The following is an 11,771-nucleotide window of genomic DNA, read 5'->3' as shown; positions in this document are numbered from 1 at the left end:
ATCTAAAACATCATTTTTGTTTATTTTTTACTTTTATAACCAGATGTGTTGCAGGCATCTGAAAATATTACCCTGGAGTCGGTACACAAGATTGGCAAGCTGGAGTGACATACGTGTCCAGATAACACTTTTTAAGTCCTGCATACCCTATTTATTAAGTATTGGGTTAATTGTAATAAATTTTAGTAAATAAATATATAGATTATATAACTAAACACTTGAAGAACTGTTAGGATTTGTTAATTTTGTTGGTTTATAAACTGCTTTCTGATCTATAAAAGGGAACAAAACCTGCAATTTGACTTTTAGATGTTAAAACTAAATTTATATGTATATGTGTATGTAGTATAATATGTATATATATATATAACATCTATTTTACACCATTTAAAACACAACGAAAAAAAAATAAAAAAATTTGAAAACTGTGACGTCTTTTGAAGAAGATTGAGAAACCACACGTCCATCGATTTGAAGTTTTGTGAGACCACATGTGGTGGGACGCAAACCTCTCTCAAAGCGTCTTAAAAACGTGGGGGAACACTGTACCCTCGGGTGTTTTGGGCCTTTTTTGACTGGTGGTGCTACCACAAAGCGCCGAATGAGGAGTGGACTTTGGTCAAAATAACCATGGTCAAACGGCTAACTTTAAAAAAATCCCGGTTTTTGTTTTAAAAATCTATACTATATTCGCACTTTCGTACCGTGTCACGCACTATCTATATCAGTCGCCGTTCCAGGAAAAAACAATAACTATTATGCATGTCGTGCATCGCACGGGTATTCCCCCTAGTCATATATAAAAATTTAATGGTATTTAATTGGGTCCTTTGAATTATTGTTACTCTATTTAATATCATTTAAACGTCCAATAAATACCTATCATAGGTTAAATTATATATCAAATGTCACCACTTTTATAGCAAAAGCATATGGTTAATTACAATAAAATGTAAATTGCAAAAACAATCAGAAAATTAACATTATATACTCTTTAAAAGTCATACAACTATATATACATGTACTATAATTAAGTATAGAATTACGATCATAATATATTTGTGTATAAGAAAACAGTTAAAACGGAGGAGAGAGGAATAGATAAGGAGGAGAGAGGATTAGATAAGTGTACATTAAAAAAATAACTACAAGTATATACATGAGCAACTCTCAAATATAAAAGTTAGTGGGTTAACCCAAACTCACTTCGTGAGTGAGACACACACCTTTTTGGTTGTTTCGGAGCCATTTTGGCGAGGCATACTAAACCCACTACGTACCACACCACTGGGTGGCTCGCCTGAATGTCCAGTCTTCTCTCCCGTTAACTCGACGTCCTCATCACCTGGAAGATAAGGACAAAAACTTGACTTTACTCACCAAGCGAGAAAAAACTCTTTTTTATCTTCTTAGGCAATGGCATATAGCTAACTGCATTCACATGTTTTATTCAAAACTAGGAGTGTGTACCATTCGATTCTATTTGTTTCGGTTTTTGGGAAAAAGTGAATGGAAATGTCGGTTTTTAAAACCGTTCGGTTTTGTTTTTTTCGGTCTTTTCGATTATTTCTATTTTTGCAACAAAGTTACTTAAGATTAAAAAATAAAAAAATATAATTTAAATATAAGAATCTTTCTTGGATGTTTACATTTGAGTTATTATAATCAACCTTTTTAATTAATATTATCTAAATAAACCTAATCTTCTAATCTATTTTTATGTTTCTCTAAAGTTTTTATTAAAATATTTTCTTTTATAATACGTTAAAAATCCTTTATTTTTAACTTAAATTTTGTTATTTCTTATAGGTAATAAATAAATTATTTCAATTATAAATAAACATATAATGTTTTAATTATAAACACTTAACACTCAAGAATAAAATTAATAATTTCAACTAGCATTGAGTTAAAGACTTAAAGAACTTAACTTAAACATAAAAATATATGGAGTAAGCCTACTACTGTAACTTATCAGTTCAGTTTTTTCGGTTATTGAAAATAGTTATTCGAAAACCGAACCGTCGGTTTTTGTCTCGATTCGATTATTTCGATTACGGTTCAATTATTTCAGTTTTCTGCTCACCCTATTCAAAACTGATCCGAATCCATTTAAACTAAAGCCAAACCATAGATCTCGTGTTATCTTTTATTTTAATTATGTAAGAAATTCACATGATATACTCTAATTATATGTAATATCATAAATGCCAAATTATTAGGAGAAAATCATTGATCCCATAAAAGAATTGACGTTAAGGTGGTGGTGTTGTGTGTGTCAATAAAACGTGAAAAGTAGAGTCTATAATAGCTCCATTTTCGGCGACAATTACAATTATACAATTATATTCAATTAAAGTCGGTCCCCCATCAGTCACGCAATTCCCACACCTTTTCAAAAAGCAAACTCCACACCAAATATATTCAATACACATTTTGTATGAAATGAAATGAAATGAGATGATGGATAGTGCACAAGAAGAACTAGAGAGAAGAAGCAAGTTTTTGAGCAGCTTAATACAGAAAAAGAAAGCAGCTGATCAAGAACAAAAACAAGTTGATAATAATAAGGATGACAATAATATTATTAGGGTGAGAGCTTCGGATATGGCGATCGGTATGCAAAACAATGCATTCAAGTGTTCAACCGAGTATCTTCATTCGATTCCTCCTGGAAATGGAAATGGAAATGTGAAGAAGATCGATAGCAAACGCCTTGCGCTTGCCCTCAAGAAGGTACGGATTTTGTTTTCATTGGTTTCTTACTATAACCCTTTGAAGGGTACCTACCCAACAGAAGCTAGCTACTTGATCCGTTTGTAAAATATTGGCGTGGTCCGTGAGTTTTCCATTATTAGTTTCTCATTTCTAATGCACACATTAGAATGTTATATCATTGCGAGAACAAAATACATAAACATAAAATGTTTTCCCATGTTTTATTTTTTGGGGTAACTTTGTAGAATAGTAACCAAGTTTTAAAAGTGTTCCAATTAAGTACTCAAGTTTCAAAAGTGTTCCAATCAGGTCACTCAACATTCATTTTTCATTAAAATTAAGGGGTTTTTCATTATCGTACATCAAATTTCAATTAGACATGAGGTGAACGTGAGCTCATTGTTCATTGTGTTTTTTATTTGTCATTGTATTTTTATTTACTTTTTGTCAATGTGCCTTTTTTTGTGATTCATTGTATATTTTCTTCGTCGTTGTGTTATATTTTGTAATCTATTATGTCTTTGTACCCTTCCTAGATTTAGAAGACTGTGTTTGATAACTCAACCCGTAAAGTATAATATAAACTTAGGGGCTGTTTGGTAGCCTCTGAATGGTCATTAAGAGGCTACCTCTTAATGAAACCATTAAGAATTTTACCAATGAGAAGGTAGAAGAATGTGACATGTGATGATTTACCATTCAGAGGTTACCTCTTAACCATTCAGACTTAAGGTTACCTCTTATTCATTCAGAGGTTTTAAACCATTAAGAGGTAGCATCTGAATGGTCATTAAGAGGCTACCAAACAGCCCCTAATAGTTACATAATTGTAATAATTTGATAACTCAACCCGTAAAGTATAACATAACTTATTATTACATAATTGTAATAAAAAAAGAATGGGGGTGGGAGTGGGTGTTTTGTTTTTTTTTTTAGATTTTTTTTTTTGGTGGGGGGGGGGGGGGGGTTAGTTTTTTTTAGGTTTTGGGGGGTGGGGGTGTTTAGGTTTTGGGTGGTGATGTAGTGTGTTTAATTTTAGATTATTGGACACTTGTCACTCTATAAATCATTATTACACTTCTTACAATTAAGAGTTTTTTATAGAATAACTTGACCCATATAACTATAATTACAAATGTTTACCCAAACTAATTATATATCAATCAAAAGTATTTAAACAATAAACGAGTATTGCAAAAACTATTTATATACTATTAATTTAAAACAATTGTGTGCATATTTGGTTGTAAGTTGTGTTAAAATGGTTGTACATTAATCGTATATAGGTTGTAAGTTGTGCTTAAGTGGTTGTACCTTAATCAAATAATAATGGTTTCATTACCTTACCAAATTCAGTCTGTTTTTGTATGCATGTATGGTTGTAAATTGTGCTTAAGTGGTTGTACCCTAATCAAATAATGGTTTCATTATCTTACCATATTCAATCGGTTTGATCCATTCAAAGTTGTGTTGTTTTATTTGTAAATTATTATTATTTATAATAATCTAATTAATTTAGTCTAAATCTTGTATAAATATAATTTGCAACATATTGATGCAATGGTTGTTATAATGTATGCATTATGGTTTGTATAGTGGTAATGATATATATTATATATAGATTACGATGGACCTGTCAAACGAGAAAAAATTGACGCGGGTTAACGCGCGGGTCCTCGATCAACTTAGTTATTTTATTCTACGTTTTACGTTTCGGTTTAATTTCTTCGCATTAACACCGCAATTTCAGTGTCAGTGGTCGCTGACAGTAGTGTGGCATTAGTGCTTGCCCCCGCCGCAACGCGGGGTGGTTAATACTAGTTTATATTTACTTTGTAAAGAATAGCATTATGACAAATATTCTAGTCCACTTGCACGAATGGATTAAATTTTTTCGACTTTTGATGAACCTTCACATTGTCTGAAACTAAACAGAAAATTCCAAAAAAAAATGGGTCAAATTTGTTTGTATCGTGTTGGTGTCAGACTTGGACTAATTAAAAATTTGTTTCAATAAGAAAAAAAAACGATTAAATAACTTTAAGTGTTAATTGTGATTTCATGAAAATATGATCAAAATTTTGTGTTGTTTACAGAAATTCGATTGTTTGTATGGACCGGCTTGGCATTGCATCGTTGGGACGAGCTTTGGATCGTATGTCACACATTCTTCGGGATGTTTTTTGTATTTTTCGATCGACAAAGTCCATGTTCTTCTCTTTAAGACCACGGTTGACCCCATAAACATCCAACATTAACCATATCTCCGTGAACCTAAGTTGTAGGAAAACACTCTAGTTCGACATTAGCAAGTTTTTGCGACGCTGATTGTATGATACGTTGTAGTTTCTCATGTTCTTGGCTCTTGTAGTATAGCTTGTAACGAGTGTTAACTGTGTAATTCTACACGTTCTAATCGTTTAAAGGTTTTGTCAGTCTAAGGCTAAAATCAACAAGTGAGTTGGATTACGTCTAATAACGAAACATTCTTAAAACTAATCCACTTGACTAAAGTTGACTAAAGACAAGTTATATCGTATAAAGTAAAAGTCATTTTTTTTGGATTACACCCTTAAACAGCCAAGTCAACTAACTAATCCACTTGACCGTAGTTGACTTTGACTTTATACTATAACCTATCTTCAACCGTAACTTAAGTCTATTTAACTATGGTAATTGGGATGCCGAAAATACCCAACGAACCAAAACCTTCTCAAAAAAATGCTACACTAATAAAGAAACGAATACTGAAACAAATACCCGTACTTTTACAAGAAAACCGCAAACAAAACTAACGCTTGACCTATATCAAAAAACGAAATCGAGTTGCATAGCGATAAGCTGCCCGAAGTAGTCGAGTAAGACGGAGCCAGCGATGTACCATTAGTGAATGTACCATTTCCCCCACCACTACATAAAAATAAAAACATAAACCATAACCCTATAAGTACACAAAAATTACAAAATTAAAAAATAGAGTTAAATGCCATTTAATCCCTGTGTTTGAGCCATTTTGCCAATTTAGTCTAAAGGTTTCATTTTTCGCCTGTGAGTCCAAAAAGGTTTCACCGTTGCCATTTTAGTCTATTGGGTTAACTTCATCCATTAATTATGTTAACGAGAAAGGCAATTCGGTCATTTTATATGGCCAAATTGCCCTTGTAGTTCACATAATCACATATAAAATGACCAAATTGTCCTTCTCGTTAACAGAAAAAATGGATGAAGTTAACACAGTAGACTAAAATGACAACGATGAAACCTTTTTAGACCCATAGACGAAAAATGAAACCTTTGGAACAAACTGACAAAATAATCCAAACCACATAAACTAAAATAGCATTTAACTATAAAAAATAAATAAATTAAGATATTATTTTACCTTCCTAGAAACGTACAATCACCACTACCTGCGTAAATATCCAACAATATTACAAAATGCACAATATTATAAAATATTATAAGCGTTACCACTTGTTTATTTATTTTTTTTACTGTTTAACTCACACACCCTCTAATTTTACTTTTACTGATAAATACGACTTACTTGGATCAGTAGTAGTGACGGTAGCCACCCCGTTAAAATCGCAAGTCCCATCCGCCATACCCATCCGATGATAATACGCATTAAACGCGTAAGTCGCGTGAGCCGCAACCGTATCCGGCTCGTAACACGGCTGACCCTGCAACATCATAGAACAGTTAACCTTCCCGGGCCCACACGCCCAATCCAACGCGGCCTGGAGCATTTTCACATCCGCGCCGTCTTTCGCGACGCAAAAAGTCCGGTCCGTGGTGTCATTCGCCAGCACGGACCCGGAATCCGTCAAATGCAACACGTAAACCGGACTCCCGTCCGGATTAAACAGCCCCCAGTTCTTCTCAGACGTCGAACCCGCCTTCAAATCCTCGTTATAAAGCTCGTAAATGTACGTACTGGTCGCCACACCGGGGTGTTTCGGAGTCCCCGTGTTGTTTAAAACATGTTTGATCAAGTTACTGTTGTAGGTATTGGCGTTATCCGGGTTCGCGTCGGGCTCGGAGGCGTCCCCTTTCGACGGCCAGCCCGATTCGGTTACGACGACCGGAATGTTGGTGTAGTTTAAATACATCATAGCGAAGTAAGCAGCGTCTACGACTGCGTCGAAGACGTTAGTGTAGTGCAAAAGCGTGTTCAAATCGATGGCTTCTTTATCGGGTGACAATGGGCGGAAAAGTGCGTAGTCGAGAGGGATTGCGCCGTTGGATCGTGTGTAATCGTAGTACGGGTAGACGTTGAGCATGAGGTACGATCCCGTTGACTGGAGGAACTCGAGCAACGAGATCATAACCGGCTCCAAAGTGCGGTTAAAGAACGCTTGTGATGGCGGGAAAGAGTCGAGGATGATCGAGGAAGAGTGCGCGGTGGAGACTTTGATTTGGGAGTCGAGTTTGGCGGAAATGAGTGCGGAGTGGATGTTTTCAAGTGCGGAGACTAAGACGGGCGCGGTGTTGGGGGTGGTGGTGAGGACTTCGGTACCGACGGAAATGGCGGTGATGTTGGTGGTGGTAATGTAGGGGAGGATGTTGCGGGAAACCCAGTTGGCGGCGGTGGTGTTGGATTGGGCGATGCCGAGAAGTTGTTGGTTGGGGACGGAAACGGTGACGTGGATTCCGGTGTTGGCGAGAGCGAAGAGCATGGCGCGGTCCGCGTCGTAGAGGCGGACATGGCGGATGTTTTGAGATTTTAGAAGGATGACGGTTTGGGTCGGGTTCGGCATGTCGGAGAGGGCCGTGCCGATGTTCACTCCAACGAAAGCATCTGCAACCGAAAACACATAGAAAGTTGAGGGACTGAATTAAAAATGGTTTTTTTGCGGATTTAACTATTATTGTTTTAGAACGCCTAACTCACACTCTTTTTAAACCTACACTCATACTTTACCAAATGAAAAGAAACATTGAACTAGACACCATAATCCATTTGGTCTTATTGCTAATATATTATGTTTAATTTAAATTCGAATACAAGGGTGGATACGTTTATTTATATCCAAGTTTTACCATGTATTTCATCAAAAGTTAGGTCACATAAAAGAATATATTAATATATGGATAAAAATACATTATATTAGACGGTACTAAGAAAACTAAGGATTTGAGTTAGGCCTCACTTGCGGCCTAATGACAGGAGGCTTTATTTCTCCAGTAGATACCCAAGTTTGATCCTCACTTGTGTTATTTTTGGTGGTTAAGGCAATGAAGGATTTGAGCTAGACTTTGTGCGAGATTGTCAGTTTAAATCCTGAGCCCACCCGGGTTTTCGTCCCACCATGTGTTACGCAAGAGAGTTCCGCTCTTGTGGTGGCACAGCGACTACCAAGTGGTATGGTTTTCCGGAGGAACTCTAAAGCCAGCGTGGGCCCGATTAAGACAAAATAGTTTGGCGAGAGTGGGGCAACAAGGCTCTTCGTTTTGGAGAGTGCGGTGGCCAAACACAAGAAAGTCGCCGTTAAAAAAATATTAGGTAGAACTATCAACTATGGGAGTCTAGTTTATGATAAATAAGATATCACACCAATATACTCAAATTTACATAATGTGTTCTCCATTAAAAGTTATAATTTATAAAAGTATCATATAAGCAAAAAATAAAATAAAAAATCACATCAATGGGGTTGCTAGTAGGAACATGGTGTGAATAGTATGACCCGTAATATTATGCATTTTTAAGCGGCAAACACACTATGTATATAAATATATAGAGCCCAACAAGGGACTGGGAAAAAACTATACAAAACGATCAGAATGCAGAAAAATTACAACAGACTCGAAATATCAAACGACACCCAATTATCCCAGTCGGGCATGGACAGCTTCGACCCAATTGATTATGCATTTAACTAACGGTCAAAGTGTTACTAATAAAGAGTCAAGATTGAGGAAAAGGGTAAGAAGAAAAATGTATCAATGGCTTATTTGAAAGTAACCTGTCAGGGTAATTGTTTTTATTAAAAAACAAGGTGATTAAATATCATTTATGGTCCAAAATTATTAAAAAGAGTTATGCAGTGGTCCAATATCTTTAAACAATCATAAAACATAAAATTGTAAGGACACTTTGAATTGAGGTTTGAACAAAACAACACAATAGACAACAAATACACGTATAATGGATTAATGGACCACAACCTTCCAAAATTTGATGTCATATCTCACCAAGCAAACAAAATGACAAGAATACCCTCTAAAGAGTAGCCCCCCACCCCATAAATAATTCATATATTTTATGCAAGAGAATAAAGGGAAAGGTAAAAACCTTTTGACTAAAGTAAAAAAACAGGAAAAGGGTAAAAGAGTTAGTTTACTTTTTTTTACCTTGGTCAGCTGAACCAATCAAAGGAAGAAGCAGAAGAAAGATGAAGATAATGATTGTCATAATTATTTGTAAAATCTCAAATCTTCAAACAACCATTAATGGAAGCTCAACTTCAAGTATGAAGTACCCATATAGAGTTTACCCAAATCATTGAAGATGATGATGTTGTAGCTAAACTCATAGCTCAGGTTGACAAATGGATCATCATTATGTAGTGATCTTGAGAGAGAAAGTAAGGGGCTTTTTGAGTTGAAAGTGATCTTGGTGTATAGAACTTTAAACAGCCATTGAAACTTGACCTCAAGAGCTTTTTGAGGATGACAAATGCCAACGCAAATAGTGGGGTATGGTATGGTACTGTTGAAGGGCTATAAGATTGTAGAACTACAAGAGAGACCCTTTAAGTAGTTCGGTTTTCCAAAAGAACCCCTTTGTACTATATTAGCGCACATTTCTAACAAGTCTAAAGTATGGATAAGGTCAGTACCAACCAGTACCAAAAATACCGGTATCGAAAATATCTGGTACGTTACGATACTGATATTTGAAGGTAAAAACTTGTAAATACCGGTATTGAAATGTCAAAAGTCGGTACCGAAAATATTCCGGTTCAGGGAAAATCGATACCGGTACCCGGTACCATTTGCTCATCCCTAGTCTAAACTAAATGCACGTGAGTAGGAGGGTGAACGAGTCAAGTCGTTCGTGAGTAGTGTGTCCTTAAGAATTAGAGGTAATAGACGAGTAGGAAAAATGAGCCTCTAAAAATAGGCTCCTGGGCGATTATCGCCCCTTCCCAATTTGTTGCCCCTTTAATTTTCATACTTTCACCTTTTGTATTTTTTTAAGTGGGTTTAAATTTTTAACCATTAATGGGTTTAATTGGGTTAAATGAGAATTTGATTTATATGTTTATATGGGGATAAACTAAATAGGATAAGTTAATGGTTTAAAAACACTTTGGATTTAACTATTAAAATGAATTATATGCTTTGATTCTCAAAGATTTGTTAAAAAACTTGGTCCTCGTGGGAGAGTAGGCCGTGGGAGTTTGTTCGCCGACTTTGCCCTCCCATGGGTTAACCATGCTCATGAGTTATGGATCGGTTTGCTAAAAACTTTAAATCGAACCAATCATAAATGAGCCCAAACTCAAGCTTAAAATAAAATTGTTTAATAAATGAGCCCAACCCTGAGCCTAAAAACACTTGTTTAATAAATGAGTTAGACCCCAGTTTTACTTATTGAACTTAGGCTGGCTCGTGAGACTATTATTTATATACTTATATTGGGTAGGGATATGGTAAAAAGTATTCAAAGTGTAAGAAGTGTAAGAAGTGTTTTAAGCCATTGGATCTTTGATCTAATGGTTGAGATCAATAGGGTATTAAAGTGTAAATTGTGTTTTAATTAGAAGGGGCTTTTGTAAAATTGAAGGGCAATAGTGACTTTTCCAACATTTCAAATATGGTAACCGTTTCAAAACCACCCATCAAACTCCTAAAGATCAGCGAATTATATGTAACCGCCATCAATCTCCAAAAAAAAATCAGCGAATTTCTTCATACTTTAAAACATTCCCAGATTTTTAAAACGTAATCGCAGATTCAAGTCATGGTGTTTTATCTGGAGACATTGTTGATGGCGTGGTGTTTTATCTGGAGACATTGTTCATGGCGTAGTGTTTTATAAATACAAAACATTCCCAGATTCAAGTCATGGTGTTTTATCAGGAGACCTTGTTCATAGTGTGGTGTTTTAAACATCTATGATTCAAGTCATGGTGTTTTATCAGGAGACATTATTCATGGCGTGGTGTTTTATCTGGAGACATTGTTCATAGCGTGGTGTTTTATCTGGAGACATTGTTCATGGTGTGGTGTTTTATCTGGAGACATCATGCCGTGGTGTTTTATCTGGAGACATTGTTCATGGCGTGGTGTTTTGTCTCCAGATGTTTAAAACACTATGCCATGAACAATGTCACCAGATAAAACACCACGCCATGATTCAAGTCATGGTGTTTTATCTGGAATCCCCAGCAACCTTCTATGAATATAACACCATACAACTTAATAGAACACCAGAATAAAACACTATGATACACATTAACCTGCATCGCTGGATTCCCTAAATATATTTTGTTCAAATCGGAGAAGATGATCTGAATCGGAGTTCGGAGAAGACGATGACGGAAGGTTAACAAGATGACGTGAACTGTGATCAATCCCTAAACATTCTCATAGTCAGTTTTTTTTTTCAGTTATATTGTAAATCAATTAAATGACAAAAAAATACAATTACTAATCTACCCTTTTGAATTAATTAAGAGTAGGGACACTTGTCATTCCAAGATTATTTCTTACACTTCTTACAAAAGACCCACTTTTTACAGGATCCTCTACCTACTTATATTTTATTTATTAAATATACTTTTATAGAAATAATTATTATTATGTTTTAAGTTATGACAAAAATAACTAAATAATATATTATGTTAAATATAAAAATCAAAATTAAAACATTTAAAAAATAACTATAGATGTATATAAATTGTATAATAATAATAAAGGAGTTGATTTTGAGCTTCAAAAGCGAATAACACGCCGAGCTCAAGCCTAGTCGAGTTTGGGTTCGGTTCAGCTCAACTCGTTTACACCCGAAAATTTATTGAGGTTGGGTGTTTTTAATGGGG

At 35.3% G+C, this 11,771-nt stretch overlaps 2 protein-coding genes across 3 annotated transcripts; one reads left to right on the top strand and one right to left on the bottom strand.

Moving 5' to 3' along the window:
* The first annotated feature begins 2,421 nt into the window (after positions 1-2,421).
* Positions 2,422-5,153, top strand: LOC110871945 (dynein light chain 1, cytoplasmic). Its single transcript, XM_022120708.2, has 2 exons — positions 2,422-2,736; positions 4,815-5,153. Exons 1-2 carry the CDS (start codon positions 2,461-2,463, stop codon positions 4,974-4,976), a joined length of 438 nt encoding a protein of 145 aa, XP_021976400.1. The 5' UTR covers positions 2,422-2,460; the 3' UTR covers positions 4,977-5,153.
* Positions 5,154-5,409: 256 nt separating this feature from the next.
* LOC110871944 (glucan endo-1,3-beta-glucosidase 3) lies at positions 5,410-9,403 on the bottom strand. Of its 2 annotated transcripts, XM_022120704.2 has the most exons (4): positions 9,076-9,395; positions 6,266-7,519; positions 6,101-6,128; positions 5,410-5,628 (listed from the first exon to the last, which is right to left on the bottom strand). In XM_022120704.2, the coding sequence occupies exons 1-4, from the start codon at positions 9,134-9,136 to the stop codon at positions 5,487-5,489; spliced, it is 1,485 nt and encodes a 494-aa protein (XP_021976396.1). In that variant the 5' UTR covers positions 9,137-9,395; the 3' UTR covers positions 5,410-5,486. The 2 variants fall into 2 exon arrangements, with proteins under 2 accessions (XP_021976396.1, XP_021976397.1); XM_022120705.2 differs by lacking the exon at positions 6,101-6,128 and having other exon boundaries at positions 9,076-9,403.
* Positions 9,404-11,771: the final 2,368 nt, after the last annotated feature.

Source organism: Helianthus annuus, chromosome 8, assembly GCF_002127325.2.
Source record: "Helianthus annuus cultivar XRQ/B chromosome 8, HanXRQr2.0-SUNRISE, whole genome shotgun sequence".
NCBI lineage: Eukaryota > Viridiplantae > Streptophyta > Magnoliopsida > Asterales > Asteraceae > Helianthus > Helianthus annuus.
This window is presented reverse-complemented; position numbering and strand designations above follow the sequence as displayed.